Below are 24,286 nucleotides of genomic sequence, written 5' to 3' on the forward strand. Positions count from 1 at the left end.
CAAAAAAGTAAAAGCAACTTAGAAGTTTGTTGAGCTTTTCCTGCTCCATTAATTCCCAGTGGAGCCATTTGTTTACCTTCATGTCTGGCTGACATTTTGTCTGAGATTTTAAAGCATAGCTTTTCTCACAAGATTGTTTAATTTTATTTTATTAAAACCTGACAGCAAATGATGTAAAGTGCTGGTATCTTCTATTTTTGAAGAAAAAAATAGAAGTTTAATCTTGATTAAAAGTCAAAATGAAATACGATGAAAGATCCAACACCACATGGATGGTCCATAGTACAGTTTTTATGTATGCAAATAAATTCGCACACTCACCGGCCACTTTATTAGATACAACTGTTCATCTGATAGAAACAACTCAATGCCTTTAGGTATCTCAATAAGATGAAGGCGATTCGGTGAAGTTTAAAACATCAGAATGGAGAGAAAAGGAGGATTTAACCAATTTTGAACATGAAATGGTGCCAGACAGGTTGGTCTGAGTATTTCAGACAGTCTTACACTGGCAGATTTTTACACTTTGAACAAGACATTTTTCCTGTAAGTGAAAAAACCTGCCAGCGGAACTAGTACATTTCGTGATTGCCGACTTAAACGGTTATTTATCTTGCTGAAATGTTACTATCTAGGTAGATGTGTATTAGTTCAAGTGTTCTACTATTTGCTCTAGAAGCTAGATTACAATTCTTAAGGTTTTGTGCTTTTGCAGAGCTGAACAATAAAAATTAGTTCGCTGTACTCCAATAATCACCACAGTGACCAGATCTCAAGCCAACAAAGCATTTTTAGGAGATTTCTATCATGGATCTCCATCAAAAAAAAAAATGCAACTTTGTGATGTACTACCAATATGGACCAAAGTCTGAGGAATGTTTCAGACAACATGCTGAATTTGTGCCAAAAAGAACAGAATGGGGAAAAAAAAAAATCAATTAATGTGTCTTTTCGTAATATTATTCACCACAAACCAGAGCTAAACATTTTTCCTCTTGATAGCTTTTAAGTTTCAGCCTTGCACAATATTTTAGTAGTTCAAGTTATGTCAGATTTTTACTGTGAAAAGTAAAAACGCACAAAATCTACATTCTTGAAATCGATTTTCTAGTTTTGAGTTGTATTTATTTGAAATTAGAGGGCAGAAATCTTTGCCATCGTCTTATTTTTGTTATTTTAGTTGCAAAATAGCACATTTACACACCTTGAATAGAAATGGATTCATAATTTTATCCTTGCCATCACCACTTAATTTGTCTGTTCATATCTTTTAACAATGTATTTTAGTGCCACTAACAATCCAACAGAAGTCACAGTTTTCAGGTAGATCACAGCCAACCTACTGCAAGAAGAGCGCTACTGCCACCCTGAGGAATAAACTGGAATTACTTCCGGTTTAAACTCCACATTCATCGTCAGTAAAGCTGACGAGTCCTTACACGAACATCAGGTAGGCACATTGACATTCGCTGTCTCATCAGGGAACATGTAGTGATTTTGGGCAAATTAACAAATGAGACACATGATGACTAAAACTAAACTTTCCTGGGCAACCTCCAATGTTTATGTCTCAGCCTTTATGACTAACCTTGAACATTTAGCTCCACAGATGGCAGGAAAGTGCTTTTACCAAGCCCCCACCTGTTCGCCCAGAGCAACAGACATCTGGTTTACAGCTTGCACACGTAAATGCAAAATCCAGCTCACCTGTGGTTAGGTGGCTCTTGACTTTTGAGAAAGGTGATTAACAACTTTGTTTTAAGCACTTAAAAGGTCAGATGACAGGCCTGATTAGCCTGAACCCAAGCCAAACATGAGAGAAGTGAGAGGTTTGCTGCAGTAATGGATAACATAGGAAGAAACTGAGGGTATGGGTTGAGATTTCTGCAACAGCAGGTGTGAAAAAAATTATGTGATTGATGTAAAGTGCATTTTTTCCTTCAACAGGGTCAATTTAAACAAACCTCTTTGAAACAGAAGTTTCTTTTCGTGACTTTGACACCAAAGCCTGGTGCTGCTTCTAAAAGGCTTAAAACAGGTCAGCGATTTAGGAATCACAACTCAGGTCCTGGTGTCCCTACGTTCCACAGCCTGAACCTGCTGGCAGCCGGCCTCATTTCCAACCTTTATGTTCTGCAGCCAAGTAGATCAAGAGGCCTCAGTTAGCCTCTTAGCATCTCTCATCAGTTACAAAACAGCCGCTTCCTGTGGCTGCAGGAAGCGTAGAAGTACCAGTGAGCGTTTCAGGGTCCACTAATCACAACAGCAGGCGATAATGAAAAAAAAAAAAAAAAAAACGTCCACCGTGCTCATCCATGAAGATGAGGAAGGAAGAGGTTTTATGGGACGGAAGGAACAAAAGGGAAGCTATGGAAAATCGGGAAAAGGTGTGGTAGAACCAAACAGTCTGTGGGAGTGTCTGTTTGTGTTCAAAGTGTGTTTTTGAGAGCTGGGAAAGTTAAAAATAAGGAGCCGGAGGAGGTGTGGCGAGCTGCAGCATGGCAAGAAATAAAACATGAACTCACCAGCAGATCAATGCTTTCACGGCGTCCCAGAGACTCGTGTGCCACCTTCTCTCTCGGGGTGAGGATGTAGGGGCTCTGGCCGTCAGGGGGCTTCATGATGGGCAGGCTGTGCGACCGAAAGTCCTTCACACCCTGCGCCACCTTCCCCTCGTCACCGGGACGTGCTGCACAGACGAAAATGAGGAAAAGCTGTCTCAATTTGTGCAGACTAAAAATATATCATGTATGTACCAAAAGAAGCTGTATCTGCCATAGTTTCTGTGACAGAAAATCCTACATTGCATAGTAGCAACATTTTCCACTTCTGACAATGAGCTGGAACTAAGCCCAAGTTTCAAACATAAGTGAATGTTTATCAATGTAAAAAGTCCTCTAGAAATTTTTTTTTTCTTAGAAATGGCAATTATACGTTAAACTGTCGTCTTTCCTTGATTAGTCAGTTATTTGTTATGACCTGTGAATGGACAAAAGTCCAGAGAGTTGGACAGAAGATCGGTTGTTAATGAAAGGTATGGTTGACAGTTTTTACCTTTAACTTTGAGGTAGTGTCCTCCTAAGCGATAGGCCTCGAAGTGCAGGGACAGCGGCGTATTGGACTGATCAAGGAACAGGTCGACCCGCGACAGCTCGATGCCATTCCTCTCAAACACTGGACCTAAAACCTCTCTGACAACACAAGACACAAAGACGTATTGAAAAAACACTTTTAACACAATTGATTTTGCTCATCATCTGACTCGTCTAACCTCAGTGTTTTCTTTTTCATAGCCGGTACAATCTCTGTGTTGATGTCTACGTTGAGGTCAAACTTGAGGCTGAAACACTCTTTGCTGGGGTCCTGCAGAGAGCAGATGGACTGTTAGGCCACAGCGGTGTTTGTTCCCGGCTCATCCACAGGGGGGCTCCTTCTTTTTGAGCCGTCTGACTCACTCAGGTGAAGGACAGTCGTGTGGAACCAGAATGAATATTTTCTAAACTCCCGTTAAAAGAAAACTGCTGCCCCGTTTAAAAAAAGACACAAACACGAGAGTTACTTACATCAGTGTGTCGTCTCCTTGGCTTCTTCTTTCCCAACTTCATCCCCACCGTTTTACGCTCACTGCAAAGCAGTTGCAAAGATGAATCATTGTAAAAATCAAGCGCCAGCTCTTCAAAACAAAAGAAACTGCCTGCTGAAAGTCAGCACGACGCTTAAAAATACAAGACACACTTCTCATGGCCGTAAATGATCCTCCTGTAAGAGCCTGAGAGGCAGGAGGAGTGCACAAACACTAGCAGGACACGGGAGGAAGGTTACCGACCCGCGGTCGTTGCTCCCTTCATCCTCTTCCTCCAGATCGGAGGGGGGGCTGGTGCGTGGGGGGCAGGAGCGCGTGGACACGTTCCGAGCCAGGATGGAAGCTGGAGGTTAAGAAAACACAGAAGTCACTCCCTCTGTTGGATCACAACTCATTTTACCTCAAACGCTGCAGTCCACAGAGCTGACACAAATTACTAAAACACACACAAAAACAAACCATGTTAACCCTTAAGATTAGCACTCTGTGGTTCTAAAGACAGTCTGCTGTGACTTAAAATACGAGCATGGATCCTGATACAAACAATACAGCCTCATTTTATGATATATTTTATGTGGAGGCTGGAGCTGACACCAACAATTATTTTTGTAATCAATTATGACAAATGAAAGAAATTGGCACATTCTGTAAATGTTTGATTTAAGCCTTTTAATTCAATTCTGTTTATGGCCCAAACTGCACCAACAAAGTATTTATTTAGTGCATGCTTGACCATTTGTAGCAAAGGATGCATCTGAAGGACTTTCTGATTGACTTATCAATACAGTGTAGAGCTAATCTGTTAACTATTTAAGAAAAAAAACAAAAACAATAATTGGCTTGCAAATGGCGCATAGTTTCAAACTACATCACTTGAGTTCTTAGTAGAACAAAACTTATATATATTTTTGGTACAGTTTTGGCTTAATTACTGCCGAGTATGTTCTTTGAGCAAATATCTGTAGTTCATATCAATCGATTCATCCTGATCAATCCAATAAGCTGTTTCAGCCCTAATTTTGTGTATTGGTTAAACATACTAAATCTAACCTCATGAGTTCAAAACATTTCATAACATAATTTATTCACCAAATATGAACTTTGAGGAAATAAATTCACAGTGGCAACCTAATAAGATAGCACAGGATTTAAGTGAGAAAGTTGCAATGACGTGCAGCTCATGGTGAGCATCTTTATTAACTCATCAGGAAATGTGATCATCTCTATAAAAGGAGGAATTCTGTCTGTTTGATGCTCCAGGGCACACAGGTGTGTGAATACAATGCCAAAAAGGAAAGACAACAGCAATGTTCTGCTAATCTATCTGGGGAAGGTTAAAAGGTCACTTTCAGACATATAGAAAAAAGAAAACATTGTTCATAAGAAAGAATACATTACTGCCTGTAATCTTCCCAGGAGTAGAAACCTGAGCTAATTGACCGCTTACATCCTGGACTCGGTCTTAAATTAGAGTAAGGATTATTATGACAATTATTTGGGGAGAGTTCAAAGTAAAGCCACTGCTTCTCCGCAATGAAAGGAGCAAGTTGAGGTGGTTTGAACATCTTATCGGGATCATCCCCGGGTGGAACATCCCGATAATTTCTGGGGAAATATTTTGGGAAAGATGGCAGATTTAAAAAATGGGGAAGAAATGTGTTTTTATCTGGAGGAAAAACTGCGAAACTAGACGCATCAAATTTAAATTCCCAGAACTAGAAGTAGTTTTGTCCAAACAGCAATAAGATGAAAGCAGAAATGTTCTAAAAATGTCAACACCTGGAGATGGAAAAAAAAAAAATGAAACGCCCTCCGTGGCTAGTTTGTACAAGCCCCAGATCCTCAGATTACAGCCCACTCCCCGCTGCTCAGAGGTTTAGATGGGAAACTGGGGTTGTCTTTGTTGAAGATTAGTCGGGGTTTGAAAGTCACCAACCAATCAGAGCTTTGTGTGAGTGAGCCAACAGCGCCATGCGTCAGGTTTGAAGTCAGGTTTCTATGGTTTCACCTGAACATTTACTGCATTTGCTGCTTCTTGCCAATCAGAATGTCTTTAAAGTGAGTGATCAGAGTGCTTAGGCACAAAAAGGGAAAATGATCGACATCACCTGCCTTATATAGACAACAATAAAGACCTGGCATGCGTGATATTTACACAGTGAAGGTCCTGTCATGAGGTAATGGGGGATGACTTCATCCCCCTACCAGGCAGAGGGGGCAGGGAACGGAGAACCAAATAAAGAAATCATCTACCTTGAGGTTGCAGGTCGAATCGGGGGTGTCGGTCAAAGTGCATGTTGTCGGCGCTCTCTGGATGGCATCGTGAGTCACATGAATCACACAGATGAAGGGGGCTTTTGCTGTTCAGGTCCTGGCAGTCTGGGTGGTGGCAAACCTGCACACAGAGCAATGCACAAAGTCTTTACATCGAAACAGAGAAACGTTCAAAATAAAATAAAAAAAATAAAAAAGAAGGGCTGGGCTGGAGTGAAAATGCCATCATGGTCACACACTTTTAGAATAAACAGCTCCCTGCTCCACTATTGTTTCTGCTACAATTAAACGACCGCAGAGGCCGCCACAGGCAGCCCTGAGGTTTGGCGACTCCCACCATCTGTGCCCCTCTAAAGTCACCTCATGTGCTGGTCTGGGATCTGCTTACCCTGACATAATCCAAAACTGTACCCCCTACACTCAATCCACAAATCTGAGAATAGGTCAGCAACTGGGAGATGCTGTGGGTCCAAATTAGGAAGCTTGAGAGCTGCAGGATTAAGGATCCGTCTGTCTCTGTTCCAGACATATCAAACCACACCCCCCAGCTTTCCCCACCACCTTCAGGACCAGTAGACTCTTCAGTGTGTCGCAGCAAGGCAGCACCGACAGCCAGCTCAGGAAGCAAGGGACGTATGGGGAGATACAATGGAGGTCCTGCTAATGTACTTCCTGACATTGTTTCCTTGTGCTCGGAGGAGTAGTGTGTGTCTGTGCAAACTGTGTGTGTATGCGTGGGTGTGTGTGTGTGTGTGTGTGTGTGTGTGTGTGTACAGCAAATTTTGGAGCATTAAACAGGGAGTGTAGCCCTCATGAAAGCAAAAAGAGGTACATGCTAATCATACAAGCATTACTCACTTGTCTCAAGAGAAATATGCCCTCATTGAAAGACTGTGTGCATCACATCAGGTTATTGGCAGCTTTTAATGCATCACCAGGTCAATTGGGGAGAAAAAATGACCAAGTCATGAAAGAAACTTAACCTCATGAAAGATGAGGTTAAGTTTGGGTGAGTCCAAGTTGAAGACAGTCTAAGGGTGTTTTCACACCTGATAGTCCAGTAGACTGTGATTGGGAACCAAAATTGCAACATTTGTGATTGTGATGCAACATCATCAGTTGGTGCGGTTTGTTTTCACAGCACTATGTCAAATGAAATAACCCTTTAAAAATTATTTCCATCTGTGGTGTCTGTGGTGACACTGCACAAGAATCACTGAAGACATGAGAGCAACTTCCTTTTTCACAGAATTTTATCAAAAATGAAGAGGCAGATTTTACTGGTTGCAGGATTTCTCTTTTTTCGTTGGTAAAAGACTTACTTCTTCCACAAACTAGCAAGTTTGTTCTGGTTATATTTACCCAGAATTCCCTGGTCTATGGTCTACTTCCTGCTTTGGAGCAGTCTACGGTTCACTTGCATCCACATTTTTAGATGGACCAGAGTTCATTTTGTTTTGGTCCACATCAATGTTTGATTACACATTCACACCTCCCAAACAAACTGGACTTTCTAGGCAAATGAGCTGATGTTATAAACAAGGCTGAGAGTGTGAAAGTGTGAATCCACCCTCAAAAAAAGACCAGAGGAAGTACAAATCCTCTAGCTCAATCGAGCAACCTAATTGGGGCCTGCACACTGTCGAAGCCTTCTGGCGGTCCAGCAGAGATTAAAGCCCCGCTCTGAGTTGCACGAGCCAGAGTCTTTTCCTGCAGCACAGACTCCTCACTTCCTCCCCTACACCCAAGGTCACTGCACCCAGGTCAAGCCACTGTCAAGCTTTAAAGCAAGAATAGATCACACTCTGAGAAGAAGCCCTGACTCAGACTAAAACTAAGGAGAGGTCAACATGAAACCATGCAGTTTGTTATTCTCACTCATTCATTCCCAGATTTTTGTCTATCGTCTCCATCAGTTCTGAAAATGCTACATATTAAGTACCAACTATGTCCGGCTCATTACTTTTTTTACTAAACTACTGCAGCAAATTGCAGGTAAAAATGACTTGGGCGTCTCTCCTGCCACTGACTCACTGATGTCAGACCATCTCCCAAGGATCAAAACGTAGACGTCTGTTACAACATCTCCTGATGTTTCATCAAAACCGCGATTCTTTTAGTGAGTTTCCCCATCAGACAGAGCGAGAAGGGCAGAGAAAGGTGAGCGAATCAAACGGCAGTCTAAAAAGAGTGTACACAGATAGGTGAGCTCTCCATAGCACCGCACTGAGGGGTTCGCATTCCTGCCATGACTCAAGCAGCTGAGGAAAAAGAAGATTTTAGCCAAATTCAAGAGTTCAAAGCAGGAAAAAGACTTACTAAAATCTCTGAAAGATTCTTCTGTCAGTGCTGGGTTTTAGTGTTTCAAATACTGAACATTCCTATCCTTTTAAAACTGTGCATATGCAGATCCGTGGTTTAAATCCCTGGAAAGGGTTATGTTATTTTGGGAATTCTAAAAAAAGGAGGGAATCAAAAGTTCCCAAGAATTAAACCACTGGTAAGGTCCATTAAAGCCAGGATTGTTATAGAGATCAGACAGCCGAGCTTGACGATTGGATGCAGGTCATGTATAAAAACCTTTTATGCAACCAGGGTTAGAAAAATTGTATGATGGGAAAAAAAGTTAAGAGCAGAGTGGCCTTTGTCCCAATAGTGAGCCTGGCCTACTGAGAACTTTGTTTAGTGGTCTACATGTGTTTTCTAGATCAGGAGGAGGCTTGTGTCCACATCTCTAGAGGTATTTTGTGGGTGGGGTGTTGTAGGAGTATGGGGCAGCTGGCTTATTCTTAAGAGTGGTCTGGTTCTTGGTACTACCAAAGCAAGACATCATGAACTAGATTGGTTCACACTCTTGTATTGACATGGCAGGGCTGACAGTCAACTCCTTCAACCCTGAGGTCATGATTTTCTGCCAGAAAAAGGTCAACCACTCCCTCTGGAAACGGAGTGAGTCTCTGTCTCAAGTAGAAAAGTTCAGGTATCTCTAACTCACATGTGATGTCAGGATGGTGGAGGAGATGATAAACAATTACATGGAACATGACATACCGATTATGTCTAAAGGAACAAGATTCTGGAAACAAGCAGCTGAGATGATCAGGACAGGACCTGCAGGGATCGCCTTGAATGAGCTGGAGACCTGGCGTTCCTCGCTGATCCTGTAATTTGTGGAGTATGTACAAATCATACAATTTGAATCTTTTTAATAAACATCTTTTTGTACAAATGATTGTCAACTGTTCACTGTAGGCCTCTGAGTCACATCTACTATAAAGAATTCTGGCTAAATTGTTAAAGATAGAATCCCAAAATGGACACAAAAACACAAAATTATACCAACTACTTTTGTCTAGTCTCCAGTGCAAATATCTTGGTATACTTGAAATAGGACAAAACTAACTTAGAAGTAACTTTTTTGCAAGATACAAGTTTTTAGTCAGCAATTCTTGAATACTGATCAAAGGTACCATTTCCACTGGGAAATTTCTTCCACTTACAATGTGGACAAAATGTCTTCTTACAAGTTAAATCTGCCAGTGAAACAGGTACTTTTTATCAATATTAATGAGTTATTGACTTAAAACAAGCTCCTATATCTTGTCAAAAAGTTACCTGCGAGTTAGTTTTGTCTCATTTTAAGTGTATTGTGATAACTGCACTAGAAACTCGACCATAAATACTTGTCAAGATGTTGAGGTTTTACAGAGTTACAGTGAGACATGGAGGACAGCTGGCACTGTGAGGGGCTGAGTGTGCATGAAACAAACACACATCATGCGATTGTGTAGTCTGTGTATCCCTTTGCGTGCCAGCTCTTGGATCTCCCTGGATTAGTGGACACACACATACATCCTCTCTCGAAACAGCTGAGAACACACACACACACACAAGTGGTGCCACCATAGCTCTCATCTTGGCTTAGCACGTCCACCGCCACGTGGCACCTGACTTATGAACTCCTGCTTTAACACATCCTACAGGCATGCCCATTTAACACACAGACACACACAGAGGAGAACAGACAGAAAGGCTGCATCACCCTGAAGCAGCGGATGTGATAAAGCTTGACCTGTTTGAAAGGAGATGAGTCTATTGTGGTGAATCAAAATTACTCAATCAAAACTAATCTTTCCATAAGCACACCAAGCACTCTGCTCAGAGTTTGGTCTCTTTATGGTGCAAACTAATGGATGCTTACACCAACGGTTAGATCAAGTTGAGATTCAAAGAATCACTTAGATTCATGACCACTGATGGTTTAAAAATCAGTCAAGCAGTGAAATTTGGCAGCAGTTTCCTCACAGCCATCAGATCTTTGGCTAAAGAGGACAATCCGAGGCGAGTTTGTGCAGGTTGTCACCTCCTCACAAGCTTTTAAGTTCGTTGCCAGGAAGTCTTCAGATCTACAAAAGGGCTACATATAAATTTAAACTTTCACCGACATAATGTCAAGAGATGACGGGATTTAAAGAGAATGTGCTCCGTCATGCTCTTACCGACCTTTTTTTTTTTTCCAGAAAAAGCACTCTAGTTTTCTGTTTGTGGTTTGACTGAACTTCCTCTGAGCTCACTCAGGCTTCTCTGGAACAGCACGTCCTGCCAGAGTTCACCTAGCACTTATGTAATGGCACACACAACAGAATGAGTGTGCATCATGACAGAAGAAGGTATGAGACCCACTGAGGTTGATTTCTTAAGGAATGCATCTTCTCGGAGATAAGAAAAAATAACTGACTCCTTTCTTCCGATTTCTTTCCCTGCAAAAAGTCCATAAATCTGGGGTGCACTGACATCTTTTATGGCTGACTTAAAAGACTCACTTCCCCAAGAGCAGGAGAGTTTGCCGAAATAAAGCAAAATACTCAATTCGTCATTAGAGACAATGTCTAATGAACACTTTAGAAAACATTACAGACTTTTGGAAGAGTTATAATCCATCCAACCCATGAAGTTGGGTGGTTTTTATGTTTTCACACGTCTTGAGGGGTCAAGTCAGTCAAGACAGACCACACCAACGATGAAGAAAGTCAGAAAATCTGCCTACTCAGATGTTTTCATGGTGTAGATTTAAAATATTCAAAAGAAAATGCATTAAGGTGCATTTGATGTTTCAACGATTAAAATAGATAGTTATGGGGATTTTTAGAGGGGGTCTCAAGTATTTGCAGATTTTACATATTCATGGTTGTCCCTAGACCCAGTAGGTTCACTGCATAAGTACATATTTGCACAATAGAGAATTAAATATAAGATGCACCGATGTGAAAATTTTAGTTTATAACAATATTCTGTTATTGACAACAATCGATATTTACCAGTACTGTATAGATATATACATTTTCCTATCTTAGACATATAAAGATACAAATAAGCATTAGGAAATGTGGTTGGGATACAAATCACATACATACATTTCAGAGTGGGTTTATTACCTTCGCTTGTGAGATGCCACCCTGGACAGAGTCGCATCACACACCTGCTACCCAGACACCTGTACTAAAGTATTTACAGCACCGTAAGGGGTAACACTACCTGTGTGCACTTCAATCATTTATTCATGCAACATCTGTAAGTCTGTGCAAAAAAAAAAAAACATTTTGCCATTTAGATCCAAAATTCAACTACTAAAGTATCTTAAGAATGAGTTATTGTATTTAAGGACTAAGATGCCTCCTTGATGGCCGCAGATCTTTCACTTCTATTACTGCCTTATTACACTTCAAGCTGTCACTTATTCTTAAGGGGTGATTAAAGTGCAACAAAACCATAACTTGATAAAAGCTACATTTATTAGTAAATGTTATTTTTAGAAATTTACAATTTGTTTCCAGCAACGCATCAAGTCATGAGGTTCTATTTCTGAAATTAGCTTGACGAGCTTGATGACGAGCTTATTGAGAAATTGCTTTCTCAGCCATTTTTTTTTCTTTCCCTTCTTTTTTTAGTAAATGCTGTGGGAAACAGATAACACTGTCTAGATCTAATAAAAGAAGAGTGATGTTCCCTGGTAGATAATCAAAAAATAAAAAATCTACATTCAGGTTTATTCACATTTGGACTTTGAGTACAGTTTTTTTCTGTATTACTTTTTAAGGGAAGTGCTGCTATCAACAATGATTAACTTTTAAAGTTATTAATCCTTACACAGTTGTCCATAAATTGCTGTTAAAATATTTACAAATGACTAATTTATGAATGGAAAAAGCTTTTTGAACCACTCTGGCCCCATGTACAAATATAAATATCCACCTTGGTAAATCATGAATAAAGTGTGATTAACTATACTATCTTGGCCGTGCACCCCGATCTGATTTCTATCAGATCTGCACACCTACACAGAACCTGTTTGACAGCAAACCTGTTTAACGTTTGGTAAGTTAAAGATACCAAAAGCCAATATATCATACAGCAATCTAACTAAATTCAAGGGCAGATGAGAAACAAAGTTTCTAGACTATAACAAACAAAACAGACAGTGAAATAGTTCTACATTTATAGATATTTTAGATGTGATAAAATTAGAATATATTTAAATTATCACTATGACTAAGCTCCACTAGACTGATATTATATCCAAAAGTGAATTAAAGCTGTATATTCATGTGTTCTTAAAAATAGGCTTTACTTTAAGTAGGTCAAACCTTTTAAGCATAAGATTTGATTGGGTAAACATGTGCTTAACTACATCCCACATAGCCTGACTGTTGGAAATTATATGGAGTACAGAAAGCTTAAAGTATTTAGTAAACATTTCAGTTACGGTCTTTTTTAACAAACAATGTTTAGTCATTGTTGATTAAAATCACCTCTCCTCTCTTGTCAGCACTGCTGATTCAGGCTGGAGGTGAGAGAGTAACAGAATCAGGCAGAAAAACATGGAGCAAAAGGTCAACAAAAAAAAAGAAACCCTTATCTGTGGAAACATGACCTGCCATGCATTGCACCTCTGCTTCAAAACACACATGCTGCCCACACCCACAGAGCAAAGTCACATCTCTGTCATTGTTTTAAGCAACCATCTCCAAGCTCACGTCCACATAGACACATAAACATGGGGCCTAATCTCTGAAAGCTCTCACTGCAGACACAATCCAGGCAGTGTGTTTAATTGCATGGGCCAACATTAATGTTGCTCATCAACACTTTGAGTCAAAAAAAAAAAAAAAGATGATTTCAGTTCCTGTCCCAACATGCGAATCGTCACCTATGTGACGGTCGTTGCTAGTTATCACAGTGTGAACTTCTCAGCTCATTAGACATGAAGAGCTGATGGAATGGGCTCCTCTGTCATTTTTTCCTTATTACAAGCTTGCGGTCTTTTTACCCCCCCTACTCAGTTCATGCAAACAAGGTTAGAAAACACTCCAATGAATTCCAATAAAACACACACCCACACACCCGCAAACGATTGGTTAGCGTTAGAGCAGCAAGAGTCATGCACGGTCTTGTTTAAACAGCGACTTGCGGGTAAGTCGGTGCAACATCCAGACAGACTTTGGTCAGACCAGCTCACGCAGACTGAAAGTCAAACTAATCAGAAAAGCCTAAACTCAGACGCACCGCCACCTCATCAGCGGTTCATAGTCTACAGGAGACAACTGCTGTCTCATTTTCATGGTCAAATACACTGATGCAGTGACTTTTGTCTAAACCTAGATCACTCAAATACAATTCAGAGAACATGAGTAACACTTTAAGCATTTTGAATTCTCATGGAGAACAGAGAACCCTCCAGATGTATGTGCGTCATTAACCATCATACCTCGTGCTTTCTTTTAAATCTTCGAAAGCCGAAACTTCAATTATCCAATGTCAAAAAGCAAAGTATGAATGAAAATAAGTCTCAGCACTTGCCTAATCTTTTCTTCCATAAATCTAGTCAAAGTTTTCTAACATCACTGTACCATTAAAACCAGATGGACTTGAGCTAAATGCAACGTTACACGTTTAATGCCTCACAAATATAATCAGATGCGTCATGCAATAACGAGTTAAGAAATGTTGCTTAAACCTCGTTGTTTCACACGCTGCACTTTCAGGTAAGTAGGTTATTTTGATGTGAAACCCATACTTAAAATGAAATATCGTACCATTAAGGGTGCGGTGTGCAGAACCTGGATGAAAAAATTATAGCCAATTTAGAGGTTCAACATTTTATCACATTAAAACCACATATTTCATAGGATTTTATGTGATATACCAACAAAGAGTAAGTTCAAATGGAAGGAAAATTATGCTTTTTTCAATTAAATAAAACCCAGATAAATAAAAACCAAGGCATGGATCTGCATTTTAAACTAATGTGTACGTGAATTTGTGTGCGTTGCACTAAGGATTATAGAGCCATAATACCATCCAAACGGAGATGGTGGGCTCATTACAACACAGTGTGGCAAGACGCACTTTATTCTGGTTCCTCACGTACTTAGTGCTGCTATGATACCTCTATGCCAAACCTACTAGATAATGGCATGAAATGAACACCAGGATGCATGCAACAAAGAGATTTTATAAAATTGAGAACCTTTGCTGCAACTCCTCCCCACATGCAAGTCGATTTGGTGAAGAAAAAAAGAAAGAAAAGTTTTAACACATTGTCCACTTTGTGCATGACACGGTAGTGTTTTTAAAGAAAATATGACAACGCTAGAGTCATTTTTATATTTTTTCCTGTGTCTGGTTCACTTTCTCACTCCATTACCAGTAAACTTCAAAAAGAAGGAAAATGTACATATTTGAAATAGCCAGACCAGGTCTCAGTCAAGTGCAGAGTTCTCTTCTGATGCCTAAATTTATGCTTTCTGCTTGTTGCAAATTAAATCACTTAAAAACCAATCTTTATACTGCATGTACCACATATCTTGTGGTTTCTTCACTTTTTGTCAGTCTGTGCATTTATTACTCAAACTCGCATAATAATGTCTATTAGTAAAGTCCGACTCGTTTGAGATTTCAATTTTTGCCCAGCTGATGCATCTGGCGACGGCACCGAGCAGCTTTTCTGTGGTCTGGATGGTTTTTTGGGTCAGATCCTTTGTGCAGACAACTTGCAAACACCAACCAATGAAGATTTGCAGGTGTTAGAACTGAAAAAATAAACAGCAATCAGCTCACATCATTATCTCATCCTCACATACGGGCTTTGTTTTCACAAAGTTTTTTGCTGAACAATTCTACCCTGCAGCACCAAGTCAAAAAGTTGTGCTGAGTTCAAGGTGTTTTAAAAGGTCATTAAAAAGAAATTGTATGAAAAAAAAGTTTTCCAAAATGTCCATCATACTTGATAAAATCTGGGAAAAAAAATGTTTTGCTGAAATCCATTAATTGAAAAAGTAGAATTAGTTTGTTTGTTTTTTTAATATTGGTCAAATTGATTTTGACCATCTGGAGTAAAAGTTTTATTAACCGTATAGTCGCTGAGGTTTAAGGTGAAGTAGCAGTTCATAAGTCTGCTTGAGCTTTTGATAGATGCTTCATCCAATGACCTATTTGGTATTTCTTTGAAGGTGTTTGCCTCTTTCCAGATGGTTTCTGTAAAGAAGATTCCAGCAACTAATCAAATTCCTGATTCACCTGCCAGAGATCAGTCAAATGATTTTAGAAAACAGCATCTCTACACAACTAATATTGGTGAATGAGTCCACACACTTTTCCCAGCAGAGGCATGTTGTCTATCCTTAAAATCCACCGTCCAAAATGCAGCTTTTCCTTCAGGCTCTTAATTGCTAACTAAATATACAACATCAGCTTCCGTATTAAACGTGATGGATTGCCAGAGGAAAAAAAGAAGGGAGGGAAATGCTTGTAAGGGGAATCTGGAGAAGGACTCTTATGCTGCCCTTTTCCAACGAACTACTTTTCATTGTCCTCTTGGGAGAAGAGCACACGACCCCCAAGGTGCCTCCCCCATGTATGCTGGACGGAGCCCAGTTTCCTAAACTTTACAAAGAGCTGCCATTAGCTGTTGCCTGGTAGGTGGGATTGAAAACAGTGCAGAGGAAGACTGCAGGAGATTAAAGTGAGGGGACACGCCTTGTCCATGTCTGATTTATTTTTTCAGTAAATAAACAATGCATCTGTTGAAGAGCCCACTCGCCTGCTTTCTTCTCCTGCCATGTGTCCTCTGGCTGAGCGGGGATGCAGGAGGAAGAGAGCCAGGCCCTGGGTTTTACTGCGGACCTTATGCAACTGCACTGCCTTCCCGTCTGTAGGTCTGTTCTAGATTAACAGACTCGCCCCCTCTGCTCTACAGTACAGTACATATGGCTTCACTCAAACAGAGGCACTTGTTGTGGTTCATACCTCCTGGAAAAGTTGTATGTGACACACACACACACACGTGTGTGCGCGCGTGTGTGTGTGAGGAGAGTGTGCATTTCTGAGACATATATTAGGCACAACTGTAAAAAGAAAGTGGCAAAAATTTCCTGAGAATAATCACTTGAAAGCAAACATCAAATAGAAACGGTGGTCTTCGGTGACTCTGGGTCAATCCGTGCCTTTTGTAAAAGTATGTCAATGTACTCTTATTTTGTTTTTTCTTTAATTCAAATATTCACAAATTCTGGAGATAAATGGTTTTATTGATTTATATATCATTGTCCTGTGAATTTGTTTAGCACAATGCTTCTATTTATTTTGGCTTCAATTCATGTTTGGGCTTTCTGCCTCTTTAGACCAATTATGGCCTGTAAAAAGAAAAAATAACCATTTGTAACCTCTTTTAGGTTAGATATAATTTATAATTTAGATATAATTTATACAATTAATTAATCTAAATTATACAATTTAGATATAATTTATACAATTAATTAATCTAAATTATACAATTTAGATATAATTTATACAATTAATCAGAAAGTGGACCCCCAGAAATTATGACTACATCCACAGTCATCTCCAACTTGGGGATTCAGCCAATCAGAGCCAAGGAAATGAATGTCGATCCATGATTGGTTAGTACTAGCCAATAGTATGTCGAGAAGAATCGAGTCCAAGTGGTTTCACTTCCCAAGCCACAATTTTTTTCCTGTATCATCGAATCTTACATACGCCCAAAGGAAAACTTTACAACCAGGTGAATCGTGTGAATAATTTGGAGCCATGTTTCATAGATTTGGGAAATTAGCACCAAAACTACAAAAGTGTAAAAGAGCCAAGAGGTGAAATGACCAGCATCAATCCCAAATGGAGGATGACCCTTATTTTCAAGTATTAATTCAACAAAACTTGCAGTGCAGCTTGGCTGAGTCACTGACTAATTGAGAAAGTCATTCCAAGTGACCCGTAAACTCTGGAGTGCCTGGATTTAAAGATCAGGAATTCGATAAGCTCGCTCTGTTCGTGTGGAGCAAAGCCAAGTAATGACTTTTTATATCTGGTAAAATCTGAGCATTCAGTGAGTCAATTCAACAAGGCTGGATTGTGCAATACTTTTATTGAAGCCTCGAGGAAATTAATATCTGTAAATGTGACAGACGGAGCTTCGTAGCATGAAATGGAGTAGAAGGAGATTTATTATCGATATGAATACAAACTGCACCAGACTGGGTTAAAGCTGAAGAGTGAAGAAGGCAGGTGTGGACTGAGTGTGCATCCGCATTTGCCACCGGCTCGGAATTGAAGGGTAATATTAGAGAAGTACTTCATTGGATTTATTTTATGGCTTTATACTGCCTCAAGGATGCTTATTCATATGCAAAATATATGTTTTTCTCATGCTTGGGTTGAGTCAACTGCGTTTTGATGAAACTGCTTTAAAAAAAAAAAATAGTACTTTCTAGGGAACATGAAAATAAATTCACATGTTAAATTGATCCTTAATGCAGTGGAATAGTCTCACACCGACACATCTGATGCAGTTGTAAAGTAGAGATTGTTTTAGGTTTCTTCCCATCCTCCTAATCTTATGAGACGGTAAGATGAATTAGGTCTTTGCTCAGTCTTGACTCACGGTTGCAGCCGTTTTAAGCGTTTTAAGCCTTGCTATGGACCACAGATGTGCAGCAATTTTCGTGAAACCATTTCCAGGCTTGTTAAAACAGCAGTCTTCCATACCTGAATGATTCATTCACTTGAAAATTTTGTTTCAAGGGAAATAGGTCTCCGTAATCAAACACTCACCCCAAGCAACTATATAGTCAAATATCATAAAACTGTTTCACTTGCATTTTATAGTGGACTCCCTATATTTATGAAAGTTATGGAGCACAAACTGTAAATATTTGAGTCCCCACTAAAAATGTCTATAAATGTATTTTAATAGTTCAAGCACAAAATATACCTTAATACATGTTATTAAGCACAATGGAAACAGGCCTTAATCTCACTTTTGGGGGTACAGCCAGTAAGAAAGTAAAATAAATGGTGCACCTGGATTGGTTGGTTTGCAAAGGCCAGCCATTAAGTGTGTCAAGTATCACTGTGCCTAGGTATGTTAGCTCCTCAGCTATTTTTCAATTATTTTACATGCTATACAAAGAAATTCGTGAATAGGCAACTTTTCCGAAAACTTTTGGGTGCAAAACTTTTCCAAGTTACATTCCATGAAAACTCTGGAATTGGGTGCATGAAACATTGAATATTTATTATTTGTTTAGAGTGAGATAATTACAATAAAAAATAAGTTGTAACCAATTTTGTCCTCGAATGAGATTAAGTGGGAGTGCTGTATTGGTTTTCAAACAATGTTATTCAAATTGCAATAAATAAGGCCTCTTCCTTATGTATTGCAAAGCAAAAACCAATAAGCAGTGGTGGTGGAGATGATTTTCAAAAGATTATAAGCATTATTAAGACAAAAAAAACTGGTTAATTGATGTTTAATCAGTTTTAAACCCAAAACCTAATACTTCTCCACAATGTGCATTATTTCCAACCGCGCAGGATGACATTTGCAGCTATCACTAAAAAAGATAAAAAACAGATCTTATCAGCCTCTGGCATTTGCCGTTCAGAGAACTGCTTTTATCACATCTTCATAAGATATTGTTGATCCTAGAAACGGTTGCCAAGTTGATGTTAGACAACCGCTGTTCAGGTATGAGGTTTATGGTACGGTCAATCAGCAGTTTAATCCGTTTATCAAAGCCACTTGAGATAAAACCAAAAGCCATAATGGTCACAATCTGCTGGAGAAACACCGACTGCGTCCACAGATAAGGAAGCTACAACAGATCCAGGTTACGGCAGGAAGTCTGTATGTAAACTCTGCTGGATGTTTACGGCGAAGGTCGATTATGGGTTTAGAGTTCTCCCTTCGGCAAAGTTTGCGTAACCAACTGACCTTTTGGGGATTTTTAGAACGCGTTTCTGGAAACAACAGGCAACAAATAAAACGTTCACAGAGCCAAATAAACTCCACAAGTGTCTGACAGACCCAGACCAATGTTTCTGACTCACTCAATGTCCAGATCAGACTGCCTGACTCACTCGTTGTTTTATAGGATTTGGACACCAGACAGATTACAGTAACTGTAAACAATATTTCATAACATCATCCTCCTCTGCTCAGTGACACACATTTGAAGAGGGAAGTTATTTCCCAGATTACATACAAGCATTTTGAAGAAGAGGGTCAATTTACAACTAGAACATTCTTAAAGTTATTGTGTAAGCAAAAGTTCAACTTTTGCACAACTGTCACATTAAAGCCACAAGCAACCATATATGCACTGAAAATTCAATACATACAATGTACAAAATGGTGATAAATTGCTTCAAAGATTTCCAAATAAAAATCTGAAGAGTGTTGTATGTATTTATGTTCTGCACCTTTATTCTGATACACTAAAATAAAATCAAGTGCAACCAATAGCCCACAAAAGTTACCTATAACTTTCTAACTTTCTGTAAGCATTTATGATGAATGATACTAAAAATAAATGTTTGTCATATGTTGCAATTACTTTTCTGGACACTAATTTTGAAAAATTGTCCTCTTGGTAACTATTTGGCTTTTTTTAAGTATAAATTACTGGACTAGTACAAACAAATTGGAAAAAAAAAACTGAGTAGCTATATGGTTAGAATAAACTTCAACAGATTTTCACATCACTGAAGAGAATGCCAAAAACATTCACTTCAGATCATCAACTAGTTTCATCATCTAGTAATTTGAAATCCATTGTGAATTTGCATTCTGACATTTTTAGGAGTATTTGAAATTTTGATTTTCCAATCATGCTTAAACCATCATAATTATACATAAAGCTTTGTCACATAGCTTGAAGCAAAGAAAAAATACATTTACAAGCAGACTTGGCTTCTTCTTTTAGTAAATTATTAATTAAAAGCTTTGTGTTTACAAATGATTAAGAACTGAATTCAGGGCTGAAATTTCACAAAACAAACCATCACCATAATGAGACACGGTGGTGGGAGCATCATGTAAGGGGACAGAAGCTGATTAAGGTTGATCCATGGAACTAAACACAGGGAAAGCCTAAAAGAAGCACTAACAATTTTGCCTAATGTTAAATAATAAACTTTACCTACTTCAAAATCTGATAAGGTTTAGGTGACAGCTCCACTGAAGCCAACTTTAAAGACACATTTTGACATGTGGCCTTACCAGTTTCCAAGGTACGCCAGAGGCAGCAAAGCATGGCAAATCTCTATTTCCTATTTTCCCCAGTGTGTAGCAAAGCGTCAGGCTTCGTCTCCATCCCCATTAACCTTTCATACTTTTTCTCTTATCACAGAAAAGTACACTCAACGTGTAGTGAAGAGCACGAGTCGGGTGAGTCTTTTATATAATGCAACTATGCATTCCAATAAGAAAGGTATGTTTCAACATGCAGTAAAGTTTGCCAAAGAAAAATATTGCCTCCCCAGCATCTTTCACAATTCATTTTACAATGCAAAAAAAAATAAAGAGAAGAACCTCGCCTCCTTTTCCAGTGAACTCTAAGCCAAAAAGAAAACTGTGTGTCATCACAGATTGAACAAGTTTGGAAGAAAGTCAATGTGACGGACTTGAATGTTCAAAATGCTTTTTAGAAAAATGCTGAAACGCGGCTTAATACTTATATGGCGCCTACCTAGGACTCAGTCGCAATATTGCCAAGAAAGCAGGAAATTCCCATAAATCTAAATGAAAATCTGGTTCATTTAAAGGTAATTAATAACTATGCAAGAAAGCACTCACAAATATCTGCTTTTTTCTTTCGCTCCCTCTACTTCTACAATGTCAAGTGTTTCAATGGCTGTTTGAGGCAACGCTGTCTGACTGGACTGTGACGCAACCTGCCTTCCTATCCATAGCTTCAGGGCAGAAGAAGGAGGGATAGGCAGGAAAAAGGCCAAAAAAGGAGGAAGTGAAAGGAACATAAGTGTGTATTCCAAGTCAAATTAGACCTTACAACTGAAGTCGATTTGTACTTGCGCTGTTCCCAGTGTTAGATGGGAATTGATTATTTGGAAACCTACTTCCAATTTGCTCCAAAGAATATGGAAAGGGAGAAAGAGAGAGGGAGAGAGAAAAGAAGCGGTGGCGGGTGCCACACTGGTCTGTTGATATAAGAAGCAGATGTGAAATATCCAGACGCAGAAAAGAGGGAAGGAAAAAAAAGTGTAAAAGTGCCGGTCTGCACAGTTGTAGATGCGTGTTCCCTTTAGAGTCTCAGACAGCCAGACTGGAAACCATAACAATCTGTGAGAGGCTGTATACTATGATAATGAATTATTCACCTAAATAAATCAGAGTTGTCATTAATTCTGAGAAGGAAAAGAAAAGCTGGACATTTACAGATTCCCCAAATGTTCAGTGTTTCACCACAATCAGTTTTGGGCAAATTGAGTATGTTACAAATATAACTGATTAGTCAAGTTGGTAGCATAATATAGAGCCTCGGATAAAGATAAAACGTCAACATATAGTAATTTAGTTCTATTACTTACCATAGAAAATAGCGTCCCAGGAATGGAGACCTCTCTGACTTTCAGGGCAAAGAACCAGTCAATGTTTCCAGGGTCAAACAGGCAGCAGGTGGTGAAGCTTTCTTAGTCCCAGGCTGAATCAAACTTACTCTTTAATTTCTGAATCTCAGCTTTAAGTAATCCTGAGCTTCTGAGTGAGAACACCAGAGGCAGTCAACGAGGCAGACTGTTGGATAGAAAGACGTTCACTGTGTTTACCACAGCGATCTACTGATGAGGTACACTCAGAAGCGAACAGAAATAATGGACCCCGCCTCCGTGCTCAAGCCCCACAGGCTCACACACATCGCGGCTGACTCATGCAATGCGCAACAGAAACGGATCCTTTTTTCTTTCCTTCCCTCCTCCTGAAGAATGTTTGAGGTTGTCCACCAACTTCTAAACAGCTTAATCAAGCTGCAACTCTGTTTTACTGGGCAAACGAGAAATGGCTTCCTCTGTAAGTCTGAGTTCAGCCTGTGACCGATTCAGTGCTTCATTTGAACTTTAACCCTGCTGGGAGGTAAGGTCGGATGAACCATTACTGACTGGGGAAACAGTATTGGAATAAATCTGTCAACGTTGCCTTTCACAGAATAATGAAACTACATTTATAGCGCCTTCTGTTCAGTCTGAACCAGATCTCAACCCTCTGATGGTAGCTGGGTCCTTTTTAACCCAGTGAGGTCATCTTTTTGCAATATCTTTGTAATGAAAAGTTTTCATCACTTCATATTCCAGGTATTCCTCAATAAACATGTTGCTGATATCATGCAATTCAAATTTTTAATTTACCTTTTATGCATTTTAAGAAATAGCATATTTTATGTTACTATCCCATTCTTCCATGAGTGGGTCCAAAATGACCCACATTCATTTCCTATAAAATTTAATGGGAATCTTTGTTTCTTACCAACTGTGACTATCAGAAAAACATTTTTTTTTTTTACCAAACGCACTGAGACCCAAGTTTCACCCCTGAAAAATATTATTTTACACAGCAAGAACTCTTACATACAAGTATTATCTTTATTTTTTATCTCACAAATGTATTTGTATTGATCAGTGCTGTGACAGCGTTATTGTCACGAATCAACATAATTGAATTGAGATTGATTTGATGTGAATCTATATGATTCTTTCACTAGAATTAAGATTTTCAAGCAAAAACACAAAAAATATCAGATCTCTCAACTCAAAAATGCATCCCCTCAGTTATATACTGAGCATATTCAACACTATGTTGAGGGAGTGAGGGTAAGGAAATGGCACTAAATAGAAAAACAGATCAAAAAAAAAAAAAACATGCAGCTTTGGGTCAATTCAGCTATTTAGAACAAACACATTGCCATTTATTTCCTTCCTGCTTTTACTTTCCATCTGTAAATTGCAAGTTTGTTTATTCATCTTGGTAGTTAAACCTTTGTCGCACCATTTCCCATCTTCCCATTTATGGTAGCGTATTGAAAAGTGCAAGTTAGACGCGTCCAACAGTGAGGAAACGAAAGGGGATTTGTGCAACATCAAGTTCTTTTTCTACCCAGACAATAGACGATCACATTTCCCCCCTCGCTCCGCTTTGACCAGACACAAGAAGGTCACAGTTGTAACTGCAGACTTTTTAAGCTCCAACTCAAGCAACACCTTGAGCTCAAGTGAGCCGACTACCAGCTTACAGCAATATGTGGTAAACTGAGAGCTCATCCAAACAGATTGCTTCTTAGCTGATGGCTCACAATAAAGTTGCATCTAAAGAAACCAATTAGAGTTCTTCTAATTTTAACAAACGTCACAAAACCACAGTATTTAGCTACAAAGCAGACCACTTAAAAGTTGTGAAACCTAGATTTAATGTGAAAACCAAGACTGCTTTCAATATAGCCTAGCAAGACGACAGCAGCTGAAACAGAAAATGTACGTTTTATGGACCAGAGATGCTTAATTTAAAGAAAATCAACTTTTATTTGTTTACACTAAATCCTGCCAGCTGAATCTTCCATAAAATAAAGGGGGCTATACTGATAAAATCTTCATGCAATAAAATGTGGTGATGTTGCCACGTCAGAGTTTGTGAATTTTAATTTCAAAGTCAAGACAAGCAAGAAGGAATTATAATTGTATTTTACACAGATATGATCCTTTTTGTCTACTGCAAAGTAACCTCAACCTGTGGGGAAACGATGAAGAGCAGAGTGCCTCCACCAATAGGTTATTTGGTCACCATGGAGACTGAACATGGACTTGTGGATAAGCATCATTACTAACGAGTTACACAGATGTCTTGGGCTCACCTCACTGTCTGGGTCATCTACAGAAACTCGATTTCCTACTTCGAAGTCAGCAATGACCTCTCGACATTGCTGACTTGCAATTGTTTTACTGCAAATTTTGAAAGTGAGATTAAAGTTAGGTACTTAGTGTTAGTACTTTTTGTCTTTTGCACAACACATGCACAAACTGAACGAATCACTTCAGTGACATTTCTGAAACGACCAGGATGTAATGGAA

General features: G+C 39.2%; 1 protein-coding gene across 2 annotated transcripts in view; it reads right to left on the bottom strand.

Moving 5' to 3' along the window:
* The window catches only part of plekhg5b (pleckstrin homology domain containing, family G (with RhoGef domain) member 5b), an 80,363-nt gene that overhangs the window by 21,582 nt on the left and 34,495 nt on the right, over positions 1-24,286 (bottom strand). Inside the window, exons 1-7 of one of the 2 annotated variants that reach the window (XM_088007142.1) lie at positions 21,761-22,013; positions 5,837-5,978; positions 3,827-3,926; positions 3,564-3,624; positions 3,272-3,363; positions 3,055-3,191; positions 2,526-2,689 (exon numbers count right to left, since the gene is read on the bottom strand). In XM_088007142.1, the coding sequence (XP_087863268.1) occupies positions 2,526-2,689; positions 3,055-3,191; positions 3,272-3,363; positions 3,564-3,624; positions 3,827-3,926; positions 5,837-5,978; positions 21,761-21,763 (699 nt within the window). In that variant the 5' untranslated portion in view covers positions 21,764-22,013. Of the gene's footprint in view, positions 1-2,525; positions 2,690-3,054; positions 3,192-3,271; positions 3,364-3,563; positions 3,625-3,826; positions 3,927-5,836; positions 5,979-21,760; positions 22,014-24,286 lie in introns of those variants that run through there. The other variant, XM_088007141.1, reaches the window with a different exon arrangement.

This window comes from Poecilia mexicana, unplaced genomic scaffold, assembly GCF_051168715.1.
Source record: "Poecilia mexicana isolate PSO_F unplaced genomic scaffold, ASM5116871v1 scaffold_7, whole genome shotgun sequence".
Taxonomy (NCBI): Eukaryota; Metazoa; Chordata; class Actinopteri; order Cyprinodontiformes; family Poeciliidae; genus Poecilia; species Poecilia mexicana.